Source organism: Aricia agestis, chromosome 4 (assembly GCF_905147365.1).
Source record: "Aricia agestis chromosome 4, ilAriAges1.1, whole genome shotgun sequence".
Taxonomy (NCBI): Eukaryota; Metazoa; Arthropoda; class Insecta; order Lepidoptera; family Lycaenidae; genus Aricia; species Aricia agestis.
In genome coordinates, this window is record NC_056409.1 from 13,940,115 (window position 1) to 13,967,579 (window position 27,465).

Consider the following 27,465-nt stretch of genomic DNA (forward strand, 5'->3'; position numbering starts at 1 on the left):
GCTTATGGTTATGTGCTCGCTAGAGTTTTACGTATATGGGTTATCCGCTTTTATTAGTTTGAAATTTATTTAATCGCGCTTTATTAGTTTACTTTCTTATACAAAGATGGCAAAGAGAAGAATAAATAGGAAGTGATTGATAACTAGAGATATCTGTAATACAGATTAAAAAACCTAATAAGGGATTCTACGGAAAAAATTATTTCGTATTTTGCTACGAATAATAAAAACTATTTATTATTCGTAGGTATTTTGTCATTGAGCTGCACGCGGCCGCGCTCGACTGTTCGTAAATTATTTCGTATTTTGTTATTGAGCTGCACGCGGCCGCGCTCGACTGTTCGTAAATTATTTCGTATTTTGTTATTGAGCTGCACGCGGCCGCGCTCGACTGTTCGTAAATTTTCATTTTACTCTCAAATGTAAAAAGAACAAATTGATTATTTTTAATTCATAAGCACCAAAATTACCACTTGATGTTAATGCTTATTTTTTTATACAATTACAAAAAAATAAAGAAGACAGACTGATTGTTTTCAATTCTTATAAACTGAAATTGTTTTAATTACAAGGATATAGCTAGATTCAAGAGAAAAGTTATAATTAATAGAGATCATGAAACTGATGCAGGCGAAACCGTGCAGCTAGTTTAAAATATCTCAACAACTTTTATTAGTTCACTCAGACGGACAACGGAGCCACAATAGACATAACTACGGAGGCGTAATTAAATTGATCGTTGACGCAATTTCAATACGCCAGTTCATCGCGTTATAGTTTCGTATAATAACTAGACCTTGCCCGCGACTTCATTCAAGCAAACATTGACTGTTCTCTCTTCCTGTCATGCGGATTTTCACCGGCGCGCGGATCTGGTACACGTGCAAGCTACCCGCCTGACGCATCCTACCATTTCACAGATTATCCGGTCATGCAGGTAACACGCGCGCAGCCAAGAGCAAGTTGTCACCCGCATGCGGACCCAGGTCCGCGAATAAAAATCAGTCGAGAATAAAATATGTCTATGCATTTTAACAAGGTTTCGAATTCTTCAAATAAGATGTTTAAAATATAATATACTAATCCTAAGACCGGTTGTATAATATTTTTAAATAGCATTGTTTGCTTACTAGGGTACATACAACACGTGCGTTAAATTTAGAACTTTGAATTATCCTCAATTCAGCTTTAGTTTAAGTTATCAACAAATAATGAGCTTCTAATTTCCACAATGATTAGCCTTATCTTGGGTGTATTTCTAGCGGTGCAGAAGTTTCCTCAAGCAAATAGCGTTATTATTTTCGTTTCATTTACGACGGTTGAAGCAAATTGGGTTTTTTATTGTCTCGCTATTTAATTTTTTATTTACCTTTTGTTCCTTGTGTTTAATTTATGAATCGTGAAATTGAAAAATATGAATATGAACGTAGTTTTATTTTTTTCATTAAATGCGGATTATAGCCTGCGACTAACTTTACATTTGACAAAATCAATTTACTTCATATTGGATGATCCGATATTTACTGCTCAATATAACGTCAATAAGTCTTGTTTTATTGACGCATAGGATAGAAGATAGCTTATACAATGTTTTGTCCTTATTTGATACGTTTAAAAGTCGCTTTAAACAAGATGAAAATATTGCTTGTATTAAAATGTGTTGTACACAAGTTTGTGAGTAAATAACTTTTATTAGTATTTCTACTAATAAAATATGCATCAAGTCAAAAGACGTTATATGATGATGCTGCATTATTTACTTTATTCTGTTGAATATTCTTTTGAGATACAGCTCTTATCTATGACGATCGCAAAAGGCTTTCGCCGTTAAGTGCATAAGCGATATTGCTAGGCACTTAGTGCAAAATTGTTTTCCATTTTACACTACAATGCTCTATAAATACATACTAAATTACTTCGATGTAAAGCTAAAATTGTTATAAGTATTTTTTTAAGATTAGATTTGTACTAAGCCTCACTTCTAACCAGGTCTATGTTTCTCACTATTAATAGGAGCTAATCTACTATTAATTATAATTAATCTATATATATAAAACTCAAAGGTGACTGACTGACTGATTGACATAGTGATCTATCAACGCACAGCCCAAACCACTGGACGGATCGGGCTGAAATTTGACATGCAGGTAGATGTTATGACGTAGGCATCCGCTAAGAAATGATTTTGATAAATTCCGACCCCAAGGGGTTCAAATAGGGGATGAAAGTTTGTATATAATAATACTTCTCAACGCGAGCGAAGCCGCGGGCAAAAGCTCGTAAACAATGAACGCAAAAAGAACCCCGTAACCCTAGTATGTACTTATGAATTTTTTGGCCACGTCGTGCCATTTCATGATTTGAAATCTGTGATCTCAAGTTACTATAAAATATTTTATGCGTATTGTATCCACAAAAGGAGAAACAACCTTTTCTTGGTTGTCTCTTTACGGTTGCAAGGAATTCCTAGTATTATGTGTCGCAAAGACGATTGTACGGTAAAATAACATGACGGCCAACGATATCAAAAGATCGTTAGCTTTTACGAGAAAAGCCCAGGTGTACAAAGGATGCCCTTTGATACATGAAGGCTGCTAGATAAATAAAACCTATATCGACTATAAAATATAGTCTTACGCCATCTATGTGAGGGCTCTGTATCCAAAGGACTGTAATAATTTCCGAGACTAAGCTGTCTGTCTGATAGTCCGCCCATTAAGATTTAAGATACATGCCAAGGGTACAAATTTCTAGCTATACTGTAACATGACAACATTTTAATAAAATAATAAAATTGATATATATAAAAGTTAGCAAGGGCAAGCTGACAGGCAATTAGATTTTCGGATAGAAGGACATACAGTGTGACACAATATTTTAATGACGATTTTATGGTAGGTATACTATGTTATAATTATAAGTTTAGCCACCACAAGAGGCTCAAACGCCTTGGCTAAAACCTTTGAAGTGTGTTGAAATATACATTACGTAGGTGTATATTCATGTAAACAACTAAGTGAAATTTCGACAGAGTAACTTGTAATTTGTTGGGCTTCTCCTGTAGTTGTTTACTCAGGTATTTTATAATGTAAAACTCGGTGGTATTTGCTGAGGGAATTCGTGGATCTTTTGTACGCCGACGAGCTTTCGAATGAGACAAGAATTAGAATCTTTCGCAATTAATTGTGTTTTTTGTTCTTTCTTATTGTGAATAATTTAAATGGTAAGTAGTTCTTATTGATATTATTATAATTAATCATATGATTTTTATTTTCACTGTTATTTTTATAATATCAAGTAGATAATTTACCTTTGTCTTGTTGATGATTGATGTGTTCTCGTTCAGTCTGTAAATGTTTGACAGGGTATGCTAATATATTTTCAACCAGCTTCACATGTACAACTTTTTAAACGTGATTCGCAGCTCATTCCTCTAGCCCCGCGGTCGCCAAATTGCGGCCTGCAACAAAGTAAATTACCGGCCAATTTTAGCCGGTTATCTTTAATGCTTAGTTAACAAATGTCAAAGTAATAACCTAATCCAGTTGTTTTATGGTGTGGTGCAACTCGGTACGCGGTAGGGCTTTCATTACAGCTATCGTAATAAACTGGCGAGAGAATGCTCTTGATCAATAAAATTTGCCGAGAGTACTGTCTCGCCACTCTACTCGGTAGGTGTAAAAAACTGGTCAAGTGCGAGTCGGACTCGCGCACGTAGGGTTCCTTCCGTTATAGAGCAAAAATGGGCCAAAATTGTGTTTTTCTTATGGGAGCCCCCGTTAAATCTTTATTTTATTTTAATATTATTATTAATTATTAAAATACACATATAATTAAGGACTTTGTGAAAATTTCAAGTGCCTCCTGTTGCCATTATTGATTACAATTTACGAGCAAAAAAGGGCAAAAAATCATCTTTGTTGTATGGGAGCCCCCCCTTAAATATTAATTTTGTTTTATTTTTATTATTTAAAAACTTAGTTAAAGAGGCAATAGAAATATATAATCGGTGAAAATTTCGCAAGTCTAACTAAACTTGTGGTTCTGTAAGCTTTACACAGGAATATGAGAGCAAGACGTTGGCTTTGTAATAATTTGCGATTAGAATTTTTAGATTAGAACAGATTAGAAACCACAAAAATAACAGTATTTCTCCACTATTTAATGATTGTTATTATACTTATAAACCTTCCTCTTTAATCACTCTATCTATCATAGAAAACCGAATCAAACAAAGGGACATGAGGGAAGAAAAAGCGACTTTGTTTTATACTATGTAGTGATAACATATTATATACTCGTAACATTAGTTCCGGAAGGTTCCAGTAATTAATTATACTCCCAGCTGTAATCTATCGTTCGTCTCTCCGGCGATGGCTCCTCGTCCGAGATACGTCACGTAATTACAGCTGTTGCTACCTACCCTTCGTTCACAGTTGTCTTACCCCCAACATGACCTCTATGCCGATGACATAAGGCTGACGACAAATTCTGGAATTACGGCTTTATGTATGGTTCCGTATCCGACCGATTCCTTGGCGCTCGCGTAGTGCAGCATTTTTTTTTTTGTCAAAATAAACGCGTCCTTACTCCTTAAGTAAGTTAATCTCCTCAGGGTTAAACACGAGCAAAACGAACAATTAAGGCTTTAATTTCCTCAGGTCACGTCTTCGCAATTAGGATTCAACTCAGAATTAGCAGTAAATTTTATTGGCCACTTGAACTTTATAACCCGGCGATAAACTTTATCCCTCGCTCCGTCATCTGGCATTAAGGTAATGCTACAGTTAATGAAAATAAGTGAGCAGAGATTAAGACGTTTCAGGATTAGAATAATTATTACATCTTGAATATTAAATTAAATTGTTTTATTTAATTAAGGTTTGATTGTACTATAAAAATCTCAGTATCAGTAGTCCTATAACAACTAGGTAGTCAGACAACTTGCAGTCAACAATGTCGAAAGTGAAATTAAAAATCAACGTGTTCCATGGCGCTTGAGATGCCCTATGTCATAATATTATGACTCATATCCCATACATTTTGATTTCTCATTCTTCTGTCAAAACTATCGAATGTATCTGTAGCCTTAGCACGGCCACTAGTAGAAATGCGAAAGCATGGACAAACTGTGGAGATAAACTTAAGGTAGCGTTCCGATCTTTTTCCGTTCCCAAAAATTCAATTAAAATGCCACTTTATGACAGACTATAGCCCTAAAAATTCAAATAATATCCTACTCTATGACATATACTATAGTCTGTCATGAAGTGGCATTTTAATTGAATTTTTGTCGGTTCACTCGGTCGTAATGGCCGCGGTAATGATCGGAACGGCACCTTTAGTTTATGTCCACAGTTTCTCTATTTTTCGCATTTCTACTGGTGGCCGTGTTAGGGCTACTGGACAGCTAGACTTCTGATAATGGAAGATTCTATACCATTGACAGATTCTGGATATTCCTACTGTAATACCAATATCATAACTTATTTATTTGGTTCCAGGTGCTAGGGTCAGACACGGAATGGCACTTCGCTCACCGCGGGCTGCCGCACGCGCGGCCGCGCCGCTCCATCGCGCACTCGCGCCTACTCAAACGACATCCTCTGGTATGGTCTTCTATGTTTTTCTTTTATTCTGATACACAGGTTAGGTTATAGAATATAGATATACTAACCTTACATTATGTAGAAGCGGCTAACATGACTTAACCAATATTAACGAGGCAATATATTTAGGATAATTATTTGTAAGGGAGATAGCAGACTGTATGTGCGCCGCAGATTCGATCACACAAAAAGTGTGCCGTCTGCGATCTCCCTTACACACTCAAAGACCATCATCATCATCCACATTGACAAAACGCTTAGATTAGTCTAGCGAGTAGCGGCTTACCTAACCAACGAACACGACACTGACGATAACTCTGTTAGCATATTGACTAACCAAACCTACACATTCACTGGTGCATAGTTTGCTGAATAAGCAATTTACTTTTAATCGTATTTCGTGGTTGTTCTTTAATCTGCATGCGGCATCTATTTCGCAAACATCTTAGATTCATACATTATTATACCTACTAAACTTGTTTTAAGAAAACGGAAATTAAACGTACGAGTTTATCTAAATAATCTTCGCGACACACCGTAACAAATCCCTGTACTTTTCAAATATATTGTAGGTTATACATCGTGTTATGTAGAGGCTGAAAAATTAATGCGACATATTTTGCTGGGGTCTGGAGTATTCGAAAGTTAAAATTACAAACTATGTGAAATGAAATTTTTTCGCTATCAGAAGAAGCGTTTGATATCGAAGTTGGGAATTCCATTTTGGAATCAAAGGCAATATTATTAGGTGTAAAAGGAACAGCGCGAGATAGATTTAATATTTAGGAGGAAATATTCAATTCCTTTCATTCAATAACTGGAAATTCGAGATATTCGATTGTACTAGAATCTAGACGTTATTGTCAATATGGAGTGGTTCTTGATGTTATCTAAGTAACACAAATAATCTATATATATAAAACTCAAAGGTGACTGACTGACTGATTGACATAGTGATCTATCAACGCACAGACCAAACCACTGGACGGATCGGGCTGAAATTCGACATGCATGTAGATGTTATAACGTAGGCATCCGCTAAGAAAGGATTTTGATAAATTCAAACCCCAAGGGGCTCAAATAGGGGATGAAAGTTTGTATATAATAATTCTTCTTAACGCGGGCAAAAGCTCGTAGAACAATAATTTTGTTACTTGCAGCAATTGAACAATAGCTATAGGCATGTATGGCATAATTGCAAATATAATTTATATTTTACTACAGAATTTGTTTATTGCCCGGAAACCTTTCTCCTTAGCCAGTTCAAAAACTGTCCAGAGAGTTCTTACTTGGGGCATAAAGTAACGCCATTCCAAAGCAAAAATTTGGAATGGCGTTACTTTGGGTCCCGGGGAAAGTATCTACAGCAGTTGGAGCGCGTAGAGGTAAGAAACAGAAGATTTTATAACATTCGTTTGTGAATGGTTGTTCTTATGTAATTAATAAAATATTATGTCACCAAAAAGAAGACAAAATAACTGTTAAAATACTCTTTGACCTGGTTTTAAAAAAGTAAACAAGTTGTATCATAAGCAGATTACAAACACATTATCTAATTAATCTCGGCCCACTTCTGAATTTGCAATTAATTCAACTAGTAAAAGTATTACTAGAAATTTCAATTTACGTTTTTGCTGAGTGGGTAAGAGTATTTTTTAAGTTCCAAGAATTTTAAGATTTATCTAATTGGAGGTCTTGTTTAAATCATTAAAGCAAGACCGCTGCGTCTATTACAATAAGACGACCTCTGTGGCTCATTAGTGAGCGCGTCGGTAGCTCAAGCCGGAGGTCGCGGGTTCGAATCCCGCCGACGAAAAAAAAAAAGTTTTCAATGTTTCCGGGTCTGGATGTGTATTAAATATGTGTATGATATAATAAAAATCTTAAATATATGTATAGTATAAAAGTATTAAATATATTTCCGTTGTCTGGTACCTGTAACACAAGTCCTTTAGGTACTTAGCACGGGGCCAGACTGACGTGATGTGAAGCGTCTATAGATATTATTATTATTATTAATATCTTATTAACGTAATATTTGGAAAATATTGTGTCCCATCTTAGCTTCAATTGATATAATGATAATAATATGACTTTTAACTAATAATTAATATACGGAATGATTTTTTTCCGTTTCGAGCCGCTTTTATAATATAAAACTTTATAATTTTTTTGAAGTAGAAAAGTTAAAGCCATAGAAAAAGTTTATTGTATCGGAGTGTATTTATTATACAAAGTCTCGAAACGGAATAAATATCAACCTGGTGGCATATAAGTAACTGTAAGCTTTATGTTTAGTTTATGTAATAATTTACGTTAAACCTTAATAATATATATTTGATTATCTCGGTATCAATAAATATTTCGTGATTACAGGATGTTAAATGTAATGGTAGATATTTTGATTTCCGGGAGATTGATTCTAGTAATACAATTGTATAGAATACATCCGGTCGGGGAAAATGAAGGCCGATGCCGTTGACGTACGGAAAAGATGGCAGGCTAAAGAGAGGCAGGCAGGCAGAAAGTTAATCTTCAAGAAACATTAAAGTCTTAAATGCATGATTATGGAATATTAAGAGCATTTTGTACGTAACATGGAATAATAAATTAATTTAAAATATAAGTATTGAAGTCTTTGATAATATAACATTGCATAAAGTTCATACATTGTGGGTTGGCTTTTGTATGATATTATGTTTGTCATTTCAGAGAGCTTCGTGATTCGTCACATGAGTCATGACTCGTAATTTAACCAATTACCATACTAAGGCGAAGTGATTGGTTAAATTAAAGACAGTTTGGAATATGCAGTCATAAGTTTCTAAATAGAAAGGATCACTGAAAATCGAAATATATTTTATAGTTAACTATACGTCTGGCTTAATCACTTGTGACAAAGACTACCTATAGCGCGTCAAGAAAGTGAAGAAATTAAAAAGTGGCAACATCGTAGTGTCATCCCTTTTTTCTTAGATTGATTTGAAAGGGATGACACTACGATGTTACCACTTTTTAATTTCTTCACTTTTTTGACGCACTATATAGAGTCAAATGTCTCTATGTGAGGATTACTAAAATGACATACTTAATCGAATATCTGTAATTAATCATGGATTGTGTGTAATTCAGGTGCACGCGGCCGTTCAGCAGACAGGGTTCGTGCGGGTGAAAAGGGGGTTTAGACCCCTCCGGCTGCCAGAAACGGAACCGGCGGACGAGCCCCGCGACCCCTATTTCCCCCTACAGTGGTACCTCAAGAACACGGGACAAAATGGCGGTAAACCGAAGCTGGATTTGAACGTGGAAGCGGCGTGGGCGCAGGGTTACACGGGTGTCAACGTCACCACTGCCATCATGGATGATGGTAACTTTTATTACTTGTATTTTAAACTAAAAGTTGCGCGGCTTCGCCCGTGTAAAACAGTATTACATGAACTGTACATTTTTTTGCGATAAAAAATATTCGATATCTTTCCCCGTGGTCCACATCGGTGGCAAATTTCGTCAAAATCGACCCTATAGTTTCAGATCCTATTCGATGCAAACAAACTGTTGTTCTATAAAGTTACTCTACGTATAGCTGATTCATTTCGTTGGGTCGTTTTTCTTAGTCCATTGTAATGCCATTAGGTGTTTCTAATGAGCAATAAATAGTTAAATGTGTGAACAAATACCTAAGTCATTACACGTTAAATAATATCAATGGGCATTAAATAATGTCATTTTTTGTGTAAAATTTAATTACTACTTTATTTAGCGTAGTCACGAGATTTTTAATTACTTAAAATTTATCTCAACACCGGTAAGCTTGTAATTGAAACTATTGCGTCGCTCGTCGTCCAAAATTGTTTTAGTTTTTAATTAAAATAGATTTGTTTTGTTTCAGGTGTGGATTACATGCATCCGGATTTAAAATACAACTACGTATGTATGATTCCATTTTGAATACTAAATTGTTAAAGATAACATTTTAAACTTTCGCGTTGCATTATAATTACTTTTTAATCGGGAGTTAATTCCCCGATTAAAAAGTTTAATAAATTGTTAAAGTGCTGTAGCAGACGAAATCCGAACCAAAAGTGAATAGAGAAAAAAGCTGAAAAGCGGTTGCAGTCTCTATTTCAATATACTTAATTCAATATCTTCTTAGGAACAAAACATGAAACAATTTACAGCAATATAGATTCATTCCTTTGTGCTCCTTTATGTAGCTATATTATTATATTACATACTATATCTACATTATACTTCCGCAAGATTATTTTCAGAACGCTCATGCATAAATGATCACATCCAACTTAGTTTCATTCATAGAACCCATCTATATCATTCGAGGTGAGTATACTGTATAGTAATTTCATGCGATATTTCATGATTATATTCATAGGTACGAATGATTTATTCATGTCCCGAAGCTCGGCAAACTTGAAGCCTTCACTTTCATTATCATAATAAATGTGGGTAGTATCAGAATTAAAGAGCTGAACAGACATACATAATAACAATTAACTAAACGATCCCTTCGTATTTATGTGGTAATATTAGTTTCTTTCTTTGTAGCTTTTTACTGATGACTCTTTTATCTTTTAAAAGTTATTGGTATCTTCTCTTTATTCTTATACCTACCTACGCTTTGATACCACTTATCTTATATATATAAAATTCTCGTGTCACAATGTTAGCCACCGTACTCCTCCGAAACGGCTTTACTGATTTTAACCAAATTATTATATATTCAGTGGGTCTGAGAATCGGCTACTGGGTACTTTTTATATTGATAAGTGCATTTGTTGAATAAATAATAATAGTAAATTATTACAACTCGAGACTGACGGCGACCATTGTTTGTGAGACGGGATAGCGATGGACGTTGCCATGGACCATGGCAACGTCCATGCCCATGGTGACATACAAGTTATTTAGTCACTTCAATAAAATAATACGGGCGAAATACTTTATATGGCAAAGAAACGTTTGCCGGGACAGCTAGTATATAATAAATGTTTTTGATCTTAATCGACTCTCCAAAAGATAATATAGAATTTTATTATTGCGTGCCGGTACAATCGCTTCATTCTAATATACTTTGGAGGAAAGTTTGCAGAGGTGCAATTCGGTAGAGGTCACTCCAAATAAAACTCCTAGATAACTAAACACACAGAGTATATGCCAGTAACACGTATATACACTTCGTACACGGATTTATCCGTACAGGGATAACAGCAACTAACTGTTTTTATCTTGGATTCGTAGGTTGCGCCCTGATTGACAGTCTAGCGAGCGAGAGACCAGAAGAGCGAGGGAAAGCCGGCTGTCACTTATGACAGGCCGTCTTCTCCTCCTTCTTTCTTTGTCGTGCATAGCACGCCACACCACCCCCTCACGGAGAAGGATAGCTAGGACTTTAATGCACGAGATTATTTAAAGATTATTAAAAGTAGACGTATTCATTTTTGTCCTTAAATTTTACGGTGCGACCCGATCTAGTGGTCCTGGGTAGTTTTTGTAAGGGCAAAGTAGGTTCGTGTTGAGAAGGCATAGGTGCAGTATTTGTAGGAGGAGAAGTTGCAAGTTGAGAAGGTGCTTGTGTGGTAGTTGTAGGCGTAGCAGTTGTGGGCAAGGGAAGTGCGGGCGTGGTTGTTGTAGGTGAAGAGGGTGCAGGCAGTTCGGTGAAGGCCGGCTTAATACGGTCCACGCTCACCTTCACCTCTTTGTTATTAATACTGAGTGTGATGGTCTTACCGTCGACAGAGCGTTCGACGATTTTATAAGGTCCGTTATATGGTGACTGTAGTGGTCGTCGAACGCTGTCGTCCCGTAAAAATGCGACCGGCCACAATACTTTACTGTTTTATTTCGCGAAGTAGAGTTCATTGGGATAATAGTTGAAAAGCCTCAGAATTTTATATCCCCGTCGTAAAGCAGTCTGCATTCTGTACGAGCGGAAAATCTAAAAGTTTATGAAACATGAGCTCGTTAAAATTTTAATGGCAAATATTTGAAAAGACCGCTTCATATTTTAATGTTTGGACAACATGACGATAGCTGGACAACACTTTTACGTCTTGCTATAACAAAGATTTAATGGCAGGTATTCAGTAGACTATTCTGCCAGTGTTGAGTACCAGCCCCGGATCTTCAATTTTTTTTAGGCAGGGCAAAAACTGAAAAATGCCGCCCCGCCTACTTACTTATGTTTATTTTCACCTTTATCATCCACATAATTTCAGCTATCAATATGTAGGGTATATATTTAACAGGGTAGGGTTTAAAAGCGAGCGGGAGCCGGGCGCGTATTTTGATTTTTGAACTATGCCTACGCGCCTCGCGAATAATAAATGTTCGTGCAGCACGTCTCACTCCGCGCTCAGGGTATCGGTCAAGTTAATCCCACGAAAAACATTTTCATGTAAAAATGTTGCCAAGATGAGAACATAATATAGTTCGTGGTGTCAAAAAGTAGTGAGATCTCATGTAGAGCCAAGTTTTTAACTTTACAGAGTCATCCCTAAATTTAAAAACCTTAATTTTACACTAAAGCGCGGCAAAATATGTGATAATAATATAATGTGTCAGCCGTACGAGAAGAATCTAAAAACTCTACACATTAGTCAAAACCGGTGGCGGGCTCCCATACAACAAAAAATTACGTTTGTTGTATGGGAGCCCCCTTTATATATTAATTTTATTTTGTTTTTAGTATTTGTTGTTATAGCGGCAACAGATATACACAATCTGTGAAATTTTCAGAACTCAGCTATAGCGGTTCTTGAGATATACGACGGACAGACAGACATCAAAGTCTCATGAATAGGTTCCCGTTTAAACCCTTTGGGTACGGAACCCTAAAAAAAGTATACTAGCATGTCATACATATCCGGCTATCAGCGCTGATGGTACGCGTGCGGTCAGCCTGAGACTAAAATCAGCCAAACAACATAAGTGTTTTGTTTTATTAGTATAACCTTGTTACAGAACGCTGAAGCCTCGTATGATTTTAGCAGCAACGACCCATTTCCTTACCCGCGGTATACAGATGATTGGTTCAACAGGTAACATATTTAATTTATTTTTATAATTTAAAATAATGTTGGGCTACGAGTGCTACGACGTAATATAATTTGGCAGAAAAATCGAAATACTACAAAAAGTCATTCACTGCAATGAAAAAGTTCACATTGATAAAACGGCAATATTGACAAAGCAAAGGCAATAACCGATTGAAGCATTAAAATTATTTAAATTCGAGGAATAATAAAATTATGTTTCAGAAACATAATATTTAAATTATCCAGAGAAAATGATTTGAATCTTTGAAGTTATGCTATTACAGATCGTCGATATTCGATAACAAAGACCATAAATAACATAAAGGTGTAGAAAACCTTTTGTTTGATGCATATTATCGTAATATTAAATTTCCCGAAGCGGGTTTACCGCAGGCCATTAATTAGGCGTGTGTTATGTCATTAAAATCCATTTGGGATGTAATGGACTGTGCGGCTGAGTGGCTTGTTATTAGGTTATAACATTATGCTGTAATGGAAATTATATTGTCATAGCAAACTCGTAAAACAAAGAAATAAACTTTCGGGTTTATAAATCGGCTAGATTGGATTAGCTGTTATGGTAGTCGCCGTAGAGGTTCTAGAATCTAGATTATAACATATTAGCAGGTATACTCGGTGCTTAGCACTGGGAAGTCCAACTGCGACAACGTTGGTATATAAGTCGCATGTATGCTCCAAAAAACGGTATATTATGTTATGAAGGCAAGTTAATAAAATAAGCGGCAAATTACTGGCAGAGTTCGAAAGGCTTTGTTTTTGAAAAAATGTTTTTTGCACGAAGGTTGTAGTTGCATCTAGTACTACCAATATTTCTATCTGTCAATATTTCTATTATGTCAGAATGTCGTACGTGCTTGGGCAACCATACGGACATTTAAATCTTGTCCCAGGCACTACAGTATTTGAGGAGTGGTTACTTCGCTTTGAAAATATCGTAAAAAATCATCCACAACGGATGAAAAGGCCTAGTTTCTTTTGTCTGTTACAGTCACGGCACTCGGTGCGCGGGGGAGGTGGCGGCGGCGCGCGACAACGGAGTCTGTGGGGTGGGAGTCGCTTACCACTCCAAAGTTGCTGGTAAGTGTACTACTATGTTCAGAATAAATATGAAGAATTTTCTTTTAGGAAATATTGAATTTATAATTATTTTTCGCTATCCCTCTTACTAATATTTACGCAGCGTAGGTTATTACCATTAGACCTTAAATGGTAGCCTACGCTGTCTAGTCTTTGCATGTGTTTGACGTTTTCCAATGTGCTAGACAAAGATAATCAGACCTTGTTTAGTTATTTTGATTAGAAAGAGGGTCTAGAAATTATCATTATATACTTAGTCTGGCCATAAATACTGTCACTATACTCCACTCGGGCTAACTTGTCGCTAGCGGTCATTGACTCCCTGTCAAAAACTTGTCATTTTCCATATAAACCGCGATTGACAATGAAGTGTCAGATATTGTTTATCGTAGTTTTATATGGAAAATGACAAGTTTTTGACAGGAAGTCAATGACCGCTAGCGACAAGTTTAGCCCGAGTGGAGTATAGTAAAAATAAACAAAATATTACATTTGAATTTGGTTTCTGTAATTTTTATATGTTTGTTTATTGTGTTTTCTCATTTTGGCGCCAATGTATTTTACAATATTTTGCGATATTGAAATGGAGTGGGGTGATCAAAAGAACCAAATCGCTGTGATTGCATCACACAAAGTAGGTATGGAGTCCAATGTCATTTTTAAAACTCTCCATACGCTTGGTATTAGTAAAATGTTTGTGTACCGGGCCATTAATAAGTACAATGAGACCTCCTCTGCTTGTGGCAGAAAAAGATCTGGCCGTCCACGCAGTGTTCGTACGAAAAGGGTGGTTAAAGCAGTAAGGAAAAGAATTTGAAAAAAATCGGTTCGAAAGTAAAAGATTTTATCTCACGAGATAAAGATAGCACCTAGAACCATGTCATGTATTTTAAATGATGACTAAGGACTTTCAGCCTACAAGAGACGTACTGGTTATTTCCTAACTGATAATTTAAAAAAGAAAGGGTGGTAAAATTTAAACAACTACTGAAGCGGTACGCATAGGGAGGTCACAAAAAATTTTTGTTTACGGATGAGATTTTTTTTACAATGAAGGATTATTTTAACAAACAAAATGGTTTTATTTATGCTCGAAGTTCTAAGGTTCAACATCAAGTTCAATAATATCAAGAATGGTCCTTCCAACAAGGCTCGGCGCCGGGTCATAAAGCTCGGTCAGTTTGGTCTTGGTTGGAAACGAACGTTTCGGACTTTATCAGAGCTGAAGACTGGTCGTCGTCTAGTCCCGATCTTAATCCACCGGATTAGATTTTTGGTCGGTTTAAGAGAGTATGGCTTGCTGTAAATGCCGTGATAATTTGGAGTCACTAAAAAAATTCATACGACTGGCAGTGAAGAATTTTCCTATGGATATGGAAAGAGTCCGTGTTTGTAATGAAAACTGGCCACAATGTTTAAAGGACGTTATTCTAGCCAATGAAGGCCAATTTTAATAAGCTTTTAATATTTTAAATTGTTTTATATTTATGTATTAAAGTAATACACTGTAAAAGTAATAAAATTTATTTGCAATAGAAAAAAAATGTTTTTCTTTGTGTCAGTATTTATGGCAAGACTAGGTATAGAGGCTAGTATGTTTGGTGGGCTTGGAAATTGTAGAGCGTAGAGGCTAATTTTGTCCACACATTTAACATTTTTCCTGGTAATTGTAGCCTTGTAGCCTTCATATTTCAAAATCGTTGGAGCCGATTCCGAGATTCCAATTATATTTGTTGGAAAATTGCCTACGCGTTTCCTTTTGTTTTTTTGATGTCACAAATATTATGTTTATATATAAATGTTTACTTGTCCGTAGCTTGTTATTATTCAAAGCGGGTATTAGAAGTATTTAAAGTGAAAAATAAGTAGGGGCACTCGACTAACAGCGGGAGGTTTTCTCCATTAAATAAAACAGAAAGTATTTTCGGTTCCATTATCCTAATACTTTTAACATTTTCCTTTAATGATTTTACGACAAAAGGTTAAATAAAAAATACCTTTTCTAAAAAGTATCAAAATAAATATTTTGTAATTATTTCTTTTGATATAGTATATTATAGTTACAGTATCAAAAATCAATCTCTTATCTTTTGAAGTTTGGCTAAAAATATAGTAGGCTTATCACGATAGTCTAACTGCTAAAATGGCATGGCGAGTGGCGACTGCTATTCGATGCATCATGATGGCCATCTAAAAGGTCGATTTAAAGAGTCGTGTCGGTCGTCCGACGTCTCATTTGATTACGAGCGTGCTGTCGTGTACCTACTGCAAACACATAACTATATAAACTATATAAACTAGAGATCGCCCAATGGTCGAAATTCGACCTTAGTTTCAACGATATTAGGACTACTACGTTTACTTTGTAAAAAAATATTGACTTTATCATTTATATTTTTTTTCAACTCTCGTCTCTGGGACTCTGCTGATCTCAGACTGGCCGTGTAAGCATTGTCTAATAGTATCTAAGATTCAATAAAAAAACTATAATCCATTTTCAATTTGTCAACTTGTTGTCAACAGACTTCAACCATAAATACTTACTTACTTACTGCGGCGCAGCGACCCAAATTGAGTCTTGGCCTCTGACACAAGCACCAATAAATAAAAGAGTATAATTCGTACGTATAGGCTTGTCACTCAAAAATCTGTCATTTCTCATGTGTGTGTGTAATGTTTTATTTGTTAAAAAAATGTATGATAAAAGCATAATTTCAAAATAATATTAGTTCGATGCACTGCTTCACCATATAAACTATAACTGTGCAAAATTTCATGCACCTACGTTTCCCCATTTTTCGTAAAAAGGGTTACAAAGTTTTTCGCTTGCCTATTAATATTTGTTAAAAAAATGTATGATAAAAGCATAATTTCAAAATAATATTAGTTCGATGCACTCCTTCACCATATAAACTATAACTGTGCAAAATTTCATGCACCTACGTTTCCCCCTTTTTCGTAAAAAGGGTTACAAAGTTTTTCGCTTGCGTATTAATATATAGATAAGTACTATATTGACTCTTGCGTAGCTGTCTGTCTATCAAACCGACCGGTTTCAGTGTAAACGTTCAATTATGGTTTTAAACTTCAATTTGATAATATATATCCATAGGCTTATATGGGGCTGATATAGCCCCATAGGCTTATGTCAAAATCTTCATTTAATTACTGTTATGGGTCAATTAAGACCGCAACGCGATTCGTAGATGTATTTCTACTAGAAATCGCCCAATGGTCGAAATTCGACCTTACTTGCAACGACACTAAGGCTAATAAGTACCTATATTTTGTAAAAAAATATTGACTTCATCATAGTTTTTTTTCAATTCTTGTCTCTGGGACTCAGCTGATCTCAGACTGGCCGTTTAAGCATTGTCTAATAGTAACTAAAATTAAATAAAAAACAATAATCCGTTTTCAATTTGTCAACTTGTTGTCAACAGACATCAACCATAAATAATAATGAGTAATCGTATGTATAGGCTTGTCACTCAAAAATCTTCATTTTTCCTAGTAATAGTGTCGTAGTGTGTGTAACGTTTTATTTGTTAAAAATATATACGATAAAAGCATAATTTTAAAATAATAATAACTCGATGCACTCCTTCACCATATAAACTATAACTGTGCGAAATTTTAATGCACCTACGTTTCCCCATTTTTCGTAAAAAGGGTTACAAAGTTTTTCTCTCACGTATTAATATACAAGGTGTAACAAAAATAAGTGATAATACTTTAGGGTGTGTATGTGTTCCTTATAGAGAGTTCACTCTGAAAGTAGCAGCGCTGAAAGACCAATTTTTTTTTCACTTTTGTATGGGGAAAGTCGTGACGTTCGGGCGCTCGCCCATACAAAAGTGAAAAAAAATTTTGGTCTTTCAGCGCTGCTACTTTCACAGCGAACTCTCTATAAGGAACACATATACACCCTAAAGTATTATCACTTATTTTTGTTACACCCTGTATAGATGTTATGGATTTAACAGATTTGCAAGGCGTCTGGCGCAATTGAAGTCTATTAATTCAGTATAAATTAAAAAATGCATCTACGCGTCGCGTGGCGGTCTGAATTGACCCTACGTTATTAATACTCGTCTCTCGCCAGTAAGAGCGGCAACTTTCTGCTGCTTCCGTTCTGCCGGAAAACAATCCGGTCATAAGACCGCCTTTCATTCAGCCTTTCCATTTTTAGGTTCACATATATTTATAGGATAACAAGGATTACTTTGATAAGGTAATGCTTATTAACCGTATCGTGGGTGACGTCAGCTCACAATAGAATAATCATAATGGGCTCGTATGTTAAGCGCCGAGTGGGCGGCAGTTTATATTATTGGTTCAATATTTGATAACAACTTTGAATTAACGTATTCATATACGAGTGCTTTTCAATGTTTGGATGTAGAATTCATAATTGGGGGTAATATTCGTTTAACGTTTACTTACTCTTTCATTTGTTTTGTGTCGAAATTCAATTTATTGTAATAAATAATAATAATTTTAAGCACAGGCATAAGTTATTGTACAATTACTAACACTTACACACTTCATCAACGTCTGATGAGGATTATTCTTTTGCATAAACGCACCATATTCGGACAAGTCGATTCGACTGACGTAGGCCGATACGCATAACTATACAGTAACCCATATAAAGGGTTTCCCTGCGTGATAAAGAAAGGGCCGATACGATGTAATGTGTTCCCGTCGAGTCTGGTCAGGTAGGTTGGTCACTGCCACTGCGCAGTGCCACTGGATTGACCTCCCAGTTTATATGGACCCAGGGGCGTACGCAGCCTGAAATTTGGGGGGGGGGGGGGGGGGGGGGGGGTTGTCACTCAGTATTCTTTTCACTTCACAATTTTTTTCATCTGCGCCCTCGGACGGTTCTGGGTTCACAGCAGCTGTCTAAGGTCGGACGAAGTGGTGGTTAGGGGATATCTAGAAATTTCCTTTTATTATTTAGCAAGATTTTCAGATTTTTCAATTTTACCTTAGATTTGGGGGGGGAGGGTCATGTCCCTTGTGACCCCCCCCCCCCCCCCCCGTTCTGACCGCGCCTGTGTGGACCATAAGAGAAAGTATATACAATGAGGGTTGTCGGTATATCATTTGCCACCAGGCACAGTGGGGTCTTTCGTATCAATTGCCGTGTCAGACAGACATAATATGACAGCTATATCGTGACATATCAAAGCTATTGCGTAACATATGACAGCTGTTTGATACGGGAATTGTCACGAATCACGATAGACCCTATGGCTACATAGCGCCAATCATTTCACAGTAATGACAAACACAGTAGTGACAAATGTAATAATATTTCAGCTCATAAAGAGTAAATTGTATAAGCAATTAATGTCTGGTAAATACAGGCCTAGTGTTTGTCATTAATAAATGTTTAATCTCGCTGCCAATTAGTTGTAATTGGCAATTTCGTCCGGAGTTATGGCTCGTAATGGCATATTCCTCAATCTTAACTTATGACGTACTTGATAACCTCATCACTTATAAGGGCGTTACGTCCCTTGGCCCATACTACGTTCCCTTCATATCATAACTAGATGTCACGCGCGGCTTCACCCGCGTAAATTAGGGATTTTACGGAAACCGTACATTTTCCCATACAAAATAGCTATACTCCTTTCACGTGGTGTACTCTATAGATATCTGTGCCAAATATTGCAATAAAAATTGCTCCAGTAGTTTGTGAGATAAACCCTTTCTAATATTTCCCCCGTTTTTCCCACATTTTCCTGAGTTTCTTTGGCCGTATTAGTCTTAGCGCGATAATATATAGCCTATAGCCTTACTCGATAAATTAGCTATCTAACATTGAAATAAGGTTTTTTATCGGACCTGTAATTCCTGAAATTGCGCGTTCAAGCTAACGTACTCTTCAGGTTTATAATATTAAGTTTAGATTTTTTTAATTATCGCTTGACAAACTTGAGTCTCAATCTAAAAGACTATGAAAAGTACCAATAACAGGGTCATAATAGGCTGATAATAATGGGACGATGCATGGTATAATATGGTAGTGATGATGATGACGATGAATGTAATTTGCATAGTAGCATATGCTTTCCGTTCTTAAAACAACGCCGAAACTCCCAAACTTGTATCTATAAAGAATCAGGAGTGCTCTCAGCACCTTCCGAACCACGGTATACTAGGTATACCTCGGTGCAAAATCTTAATGTATAGTATGAAATGCTAAAAGCGTTTCGACACCAATACTCGATACGTCAATCCTCGTCCGTCATAATCCATTCGCGTTAATTTTAGTCACAAATCAACGGATATTGCGGCTCGGAATAAATTTCCGATGGAGTATTTCACGGGATTGTTCCGAGGCGGAAATACTCGTAGTAATCGCAATATTGCTTGGCCGTGATGGCCGTCTGCGGTCAACGCGCAGTTTGCAGATTGTTTGCGGGTTGCAATTCCTGCAATGTTTTTGCAGTTATGTTGCTCTCTAGCTTTGTTTACGTCTGGTTTAATCTTATATCTTTAAACGAGCAATTCTTGTATATATATAGAGCTGATATAGTAACTTGTTGTAAAGTAGTAAATTACATATTGTGGTTTTGCACTACACTTGTCTATATATATAAAACTCAAAGGTGACTGAATGACTGATTGACATAGTGATCTATCAACGCACAGCCCAAACCACTGGACGGATCGGGCTGAAATTTGGCATGCAGATAGATGTTATAACGTAGGCATCCGCTAAGAAAGGATTTTAATAAATTCCAACACCAAGGGGTTCAAATAGGGGATGAAAGTTTGTATATATAATAATAATTCTTAACGCGAGCGAAGCCGCGGGCAAAAGCTCGTTTTAATATAATATTGTCTTTGTGTAATCATAATTAATAATGTAATCATTGAATTTGAAATACTATCATTAAAATATATTTAATTATCGTTTTATGATCATACGTTAGCGGAGGCAACAAAGGGGAATTTGATTTTATAAAACACCTCGGAGTGAGCCTTTACTCGGAGCTCGAGCAAAGCCTTGCAACGGGATCTCCTAAAAAACTTAGAAAACTGAACATTATGCATTAACCAAGAAGATATTTAAACTCATTGAATAGACAGGGCTCGGGTAGTCTGTTCCAAAGAAGACAGATTAAAAAATGCATCGTATCTCCTCGTTGTGTTGTAATAAACTGATAGTGATTAACTATCATCTTGTCTCCAAAATGCTTTATATCCCCTTGTTGCGTTGTAATCAACTGACCAACTATCAACTTATCACCAGGTATAAGGATGTTGGACCAGCCCTACATGACGGACCTGATCGAGGCTAACTCGATGGGCCACGAGCCGCACAAGATCCACATCTACAGCGCGTCCTGGGGGCCGACTGACGACGGCCGGACCGTCGACGGACCCCGGAACGCCACCATGCGGGCTATAGTGCGAGGCGTCAATGAGGTAAGGATGTACCAAATATATATTTTTTTTTCTTTCGTAGTTCTTTTCTTGAACCTTGTCTAAGCCCGGGCGTGCACTAGCGGCCAAGCCGTGTGGCCGGAATTGATACCTTAGTATGAAACCGCCATAGACCACGCGCACCTGACCGGAATGCAACCAGCGGCCACACCATACTTTCGATGGCCGTCGCGACCTGGCTGCTAGTGCGCGCCCAGGCCTACTGTATACGCAGCTATTATGCTTCCAAATATAAATGATGTTTATATTATGTTAAGATATTGTTATTTCGATATAAAAGCTGTTGTTAATATTAGTCGAACACGCAATCTCGCAATAAAGCTTCAATCTTATCTTCATAGGCGTCAATAGTTTATTCATATTGATAAATTTTGTTGACATACGATATCACAGGATAAGCTATTGTAGTAGTTGGTAAAAATAATATCATCATCATCATCACCGACCACTGCGGGTCATCACACACTGAAACGGTACTGTATTAAAGATCGAATAGATACAAGTCTTTTTCATACATAAAAGAAAGTTCAAATAATTTAACATTTTAACAATAAAGCATTTATTTAAAAATTTTGTTCCAGTAAAAGTCGTATATTGTATTCCAATATGTTATTAAAAACTTCGTACTACACCGAAGTAAAACTACTTGAGTATGAAAATAGGTCCACAGTCAGTTAGGTTCTCGAAGTTAGGAGTTAGGGTAACTTCGAGTTGGAAGTCCGACTGTAAAGTTAGACAATGGTTGTCTGTTGGGACGTGAAACAAGTACTTTTAAGCGGTCGTGTCGTAAAGTCATAATATAAAAGCTATAAAATAAAACATCGTTCTATTAGCATATAAAATGAAATAGTATTTGTGGCATACCAACTGTAAAAACAGTGTGCTATTATATATTATATCCCCGATGATATTATCTATACTTAATGTTATAAAGTGGAAGAGTTTGTTAGTTTGTTTGTTTATTTGAACGCGCTAATCTTTTTTTTTTTTTTTTTTTTTTTTTTTTTTTTTTTTTTTTCTAATTTCCCCCGTACATAATACAGGACAATTGCTTCTTGGTTTTTCCTGATTACATTTTCTTATGGTTATTTTTTGAATACAATTTATTTTTACATCTTTTCATCATTTTCGTATAGATTTTATATCCTCTTTTGTGCCCACATTTCTATCTAGCATACGCGCTAATCTTAGGAACTACTGGTCCAATTTGAAAAAAAAATCAGTGTTAGATAGGTCATTTATCATTTATCAGCACATTTATCGAGGAAGGCTATAGAATATTATATTATCACGCTAAGACTAACAGGAGCGAAGAAACAGATAAAAATGTAAAAAAAACCGGGGAAAATTATTTGAAAGGCTTATCTCCCGAACTACTGGAGCAATTTTTATGTTATTTGGCACAGAATATATAGACCACGTGAAGAGACATAGGCTATTTTTTAAGGGAAAATGTACGGTTCGCGTAAATTCCTAATTTACGTTGGAAAAGTCGCGCGGCACCTCTAGTATAATATTAGAATATCATAGAAAACGAAAAATATAAAAAGTGTGAAAAAGTTCCGAAATCGTTTTGTTCTTAAATCGTCTCAGCTGGCACATTAAGGCAATAAATAAAATATTACGATACGTTTTTGTAATATCTCTTAAAATTTGTTTCACGCTCAAATAGCTCTCAATACTTATTCTTTACACGTGTTCTTACAATAAATATAGATAATAATAATAGCTCCCACACCGGTTTCGGTGACGGTGGCCGGTTTCATTGAAACCAGGCCAGCTACGCAGGAGTAATTTTATAGTGCCCAAGTGTGTGCGCAGTACACAAGAGCACTCTCTATTCCTTTACTCTCATAACCCAGTGGGACGGCAGACCGACACGACTGGCGAGAGATCAGGCGCAGGACAGACTTTTTACATGCCCATCCGACGCATGGATCATCTTACTTGTCAGACAATCAGGTGATCAGCCTGCATTATCCTAACCAAACTTGGAAATAACATGTTTCCAACGCGGGAATCGAACCCACGACCTCCGAGTCAAGAGCCAAGCTCTGAACCACTGGACCACGGAGGCGTTATAATATATGCATAAATATAGAACAAAAATATTCGCTCCGGTTTCGAAGAATTGGATCGCAAAAGAAAATTGCCGATGTCAAAAGTGTTGTATTCTCCGAATAAAGGTCAAGATTGATTTATTATCGAGCGAGTACCTGCCAAATTGAATTATTTGAAGAATCGACTCCTATCAAGAAAGGTACAATTTCGATTCGTCAAAATATTTCGTTTAAGATATAACCATCACTTTTGTAAATCACCTCTTTTTTCCTGAACGATTGTTAACGATATACTTACTTGCTGCGGTGCAGCGACCCAAATTAAGGCTGCCTTCACATTAAGGGTTAATTCAGACCGCAACGCGACGCGTAGATGCATTTCTAAATTTGTATGGATTTGACAGATTTCAATTGCGTCAGACGTCTTGCGAATCTGTCAAATCCATACTAATTTAGAAATGCATCTACGCGTCGCGTTGCGGTCTGAATCAACCCTAAGTCGCGAGTAATGCGGCAGCCGCGCGACTGCTATACTAAAACGGCTCTCGACCTACTGTGAAGGCAGTCTAAGTCTTGGCACAAGCATACGCCAACTCGTAACGCCTTCAGGTCCTTTTCTACCTCATCCCTCCAGCGGTATCTGGGACGGCCCACCGGTCGTTTGCCAGTCATCTGTCCCACATACGCTTTTTGCCGCTCGGTCATCATTCATTCTTTTTATGTGACCGAGCCAGCGGATTGCGTGAGATTTGCACTCCCCGTGTTGGGCGTTGCCACGAGATCTTCAATCTCAAGGTTTTTCCGTGGCCTCCAACTGCCGTCTTCATCCCTCCTCGGTCTGAGAATCTTGCGCAGTATTTTTCTCCCAGCTACTAACAGCTTTGTTTCCTCCTTTTGAGTTAGAGTCCAAGTTTCACTGCCGTATAAGAGTATATGTCGAATTACAGTTAAATATCTTCGTATCTTCATTCTTCGTACCTCTACTTAGAATCTTGGACACTAAAATTCTATGGAGCGCCGCACTACATCGAAGAGCTATTTGAATTCGGATGTCAATCTCATCTACTCTTGAATTTTTGTCGGTTACAGTGCAACCTAGGTACTTAAACTTAGCTGTGCCTGTGTATGAGATGTTGTCAAGTATTCAGTTTTGCCATGATTGATTTTAATTCCGACTTTATTGGCTTCCATCTCAAGGGTCCTAACCATATCCACAACGTCAGACTTTTTCTCACTCATAAGAGCCAGATAATCTGCATAGCCTATCACTTGATGATTTCCATTGAGCTGGACGCCCCTGTCAAGTTCTGTTACTTTCCTTATTATGTGTTCTAACGCTAGGTTAAATAACATAGGCGACAGAGCATCCCCCTGTTTAATCCAGTCTCTATGTTAAATAAGCTCGTATGCTGAGTTAAGTAAAGCTGGCACGATCAACACATTGACACATTGCCATTGTGTAGTGTCTGTGAACAAGCGCGCGGCGTGACGTCGTACTGCATACGCATCATGGAAATTCTGCCCGTCTCTCTCGCGCGCGGTCTATCTTATGAGCGTGAAGGGGACAGTTATTGTTTTTCTTTTGCTACTGTTTATAAATACAGCGTGATGTTACAAGTCAGTCACGTGTGATCGTCGCGCAGCCAGCGTTCGGAATCGTACGATAATTATCGTACACCTACGATAATTTTGTGCCTACGTACGATGTCCGATAGCTGCATATAGCAACCTATTATTATCGTATGCAGATTGTACGATAATTTTTATCATGATTCAAACATATATATTTTTAAATATACCTACTGTATAGTGAAACTGCATAAGTGTGAGTACTATGAACGTGCCAGCTTTAATTAATATAATATGGCCTGTCTACCCGTACCACCGCATTACTCTTAATCGTAGGCCGTAGCTGTCTTAAGTTTTTCCGAGATTTGGAAATTTCATAATATCGTGATGCGTTAATTGTTTACGATATAATGCTTCATATATAATTCAATATTTTTTGATAAACCGTTCAGTTTAATAGCTTATAAGAACATTATTTTAATCAGTGACTTCTGTTGTTATGTAAAATAAATAACAATATTAGCGAAAATATTCCAAGTTTATATTTCTATTACTTACCTATTAAAGCTATTAAATCTCGGGGTCTCTAATAATCCCTCTTTAAAGTTAAAAGTTTTAATAGTTTCATATTGTTAATGAACAAACTTTATTGGAATTTTATTGAACTTTCTACTTAATTGGATATTTCAAATTTATAGTCCATAAACTACACTGAATAGTTTCTGAAGTCAAACAGAAACTAATAGAGTGCTACGTTGAATAATTAACCGAGTTACCTTTGAGTTTTGGCTCCCGTGGCACGTCTACGCCGTAGCAGCTACGGCGTAGCCACGGTGCTACGGCGTAGGTAATCCAGCTTAGAATCGTAATTTTATTTTATTTGGAAAACAAACAGTTACATAAAAAAAGTATTGCACGTATCTAGAAATTTTACAAGGAAAACATTAACATGTTTTCACATACAATATTAACGTTTTAAAGAAGGCAACGCATCTGCAGCTCTTCTGATGTTGCGAGTGGCCATGGGCGAAGGTAGTTGCTTTCCATCAGGTGACCTGTTTGCTCGTTTGCCCCCTTATTTAGTAAAAAAAGCTTGACAACAACAGAGACAATTAGTGAAATATAGTAAAAAGAAAAGAGGAAAGATACATCAATGCATAATTTTAAAAAAGTATGGCCTTGGGCAATTTTTGCAAGGTATACGACATCTGCAATATGTATGTATGTATAGTATACATTGTATACTATAATATGAAAGAATATGGTGTCTGACAACTGCCAAACTGTACAACAGTTTGTAGGCAGATTTAGCTCACAACAATTAAATTACTTGCAATTTATTATATGTAGCTAGTATTACAGTACATGTACTATATAAATTAATAACAATGATATCAGTAACCTACCAAATTACCTCCTAGGACATATTATAGTCTATTAAAATGATCTTTGTCAGTTTTGTTTCAATTATAAACTTTATGTTTAATGTTGTTTCATCTTGTTTCATTGTAAGAGAGAGAGAGAGAGAGTATGTGAGTGTGACCCTGTCTACATAATTATGTAAATGCAGCTTAGGCATCCTAGCCCTACGACTTAGTCTTGGGATCAGTGTTAATAAATGTTAGCGGATGTCAATGGACAACCTACATGATATTATATTTATTTATTTTAATCGGTATATTATGTTAGTCACTATATATAATTTTAATAAGTGATTATTATATGTTACAGTACTCGTTGTGATTGGTCGCCTGGGTTTGAAATTACCCGAGGCATTTTTGTACTTTTTAACCGATTGCACCGAAAGAGAGCTGTCTTTTTTTAATGTATTAAATGTTTTTTTTAATGAAATAAGGGGGCAAACGAGCAAACGGGTCACCTGATGGAAAGCAACTTCCGTCGCCCATGGACACTCGCAGCATCAGAAGAGCTGCATGTGCGTTGCCGGCCTTTTAAGAGGGAATAGGGTAATAGGGGAGGGTAGGGAAGGGAAGGGAATAGGGGAGGGTAGGAAAGGGAATAGGGTAGGGGATTGGGCCTCCGGTAAACTCACTCACTCGGCGAAACACAACGCAAGCGCTGTTTCACGCCGGTTTTCTGTGAGAACGTGGTATTTCTCCGGTCGAGCCGGCCCATTCGTGCCGAAGCATGGCTCTCCCACGTATAAACGTTAGACTATAAATTTGAGAAGAGGTAACTACTAAACTTCGTATTGGCACATAATTCGTTATATATTTTCTTATTAATTACTAGATGTTCCGCGAGGCTTCGCCCGCGTAATTTAGGAATTTCAAGGAAACCGTACATTTGTCCGCAAAAATAGCCTATGTCCCTTCACGAGGTCTATTCTTCATGTGTACCAAATAATATAAAAAATTGCTCCAGTACTTCTTAAGATAATAAGCAATTTCAAATAATTACCCCCGTTTTTTTCCACGTTTTCCTCTATTTCTTCGCTGCTATTACTCCTAGCGTGATAAAATATAGCCTATAGCCTTCCTCGATAAATGGGCTATCTGACACTGAAATAATTTTTCAAATCGGACCAGTAGTTCACGAGATTAGCACGTTCAAACAAACAAACAAACAAACTTTTCCCAATGGGCATTG

At 36.7% G+C, this 27,465-nt stretch overlaps 1 protein-coding gene across 1 annotated transcript in view; it reads left to right on the plus strand.

Annotated features, from left to right (window-relative positions):
• LOC121726121 (neuroendocrine convertase 2) overlaps nucleotides 1–27,465 on the plus strand; it is a 61,242-nt gene that overhangs the window by 20,564 nt on the left and 13,213 nt on the right. Inside the window, exons 2-7 of the mRNA XM_042113354.1 lie at nucleotides 5,505–5,609; nucleotides 8,742–8,976; nucleotides 9,499–9,536; nucleotides 12,588–12,664; nucleotides 13,671–13,759; nucleotides 21,033–21,208. Of these exons, the coding sequence (XP_041969288.1) occupies nucleotides 5,505–5,609; nucleotides 8,742–8,976; nucleotides 9,499–9,536; nucleotides 12,588–12,664; nucleotides 13,671–13,759; nucleotides 21,033–21,208 (720 nt within the window). The remainder of the gene's footprint in view (nucleotides 1–5,504; nucleotides 5,610–8,741; nucleotides 8,977–9,498; nucleotides 9,537–12,587; nucleotides 12,665–13,670; nucleotides 13,760–21,032; nucleotides 21,209–27,465) is intronic.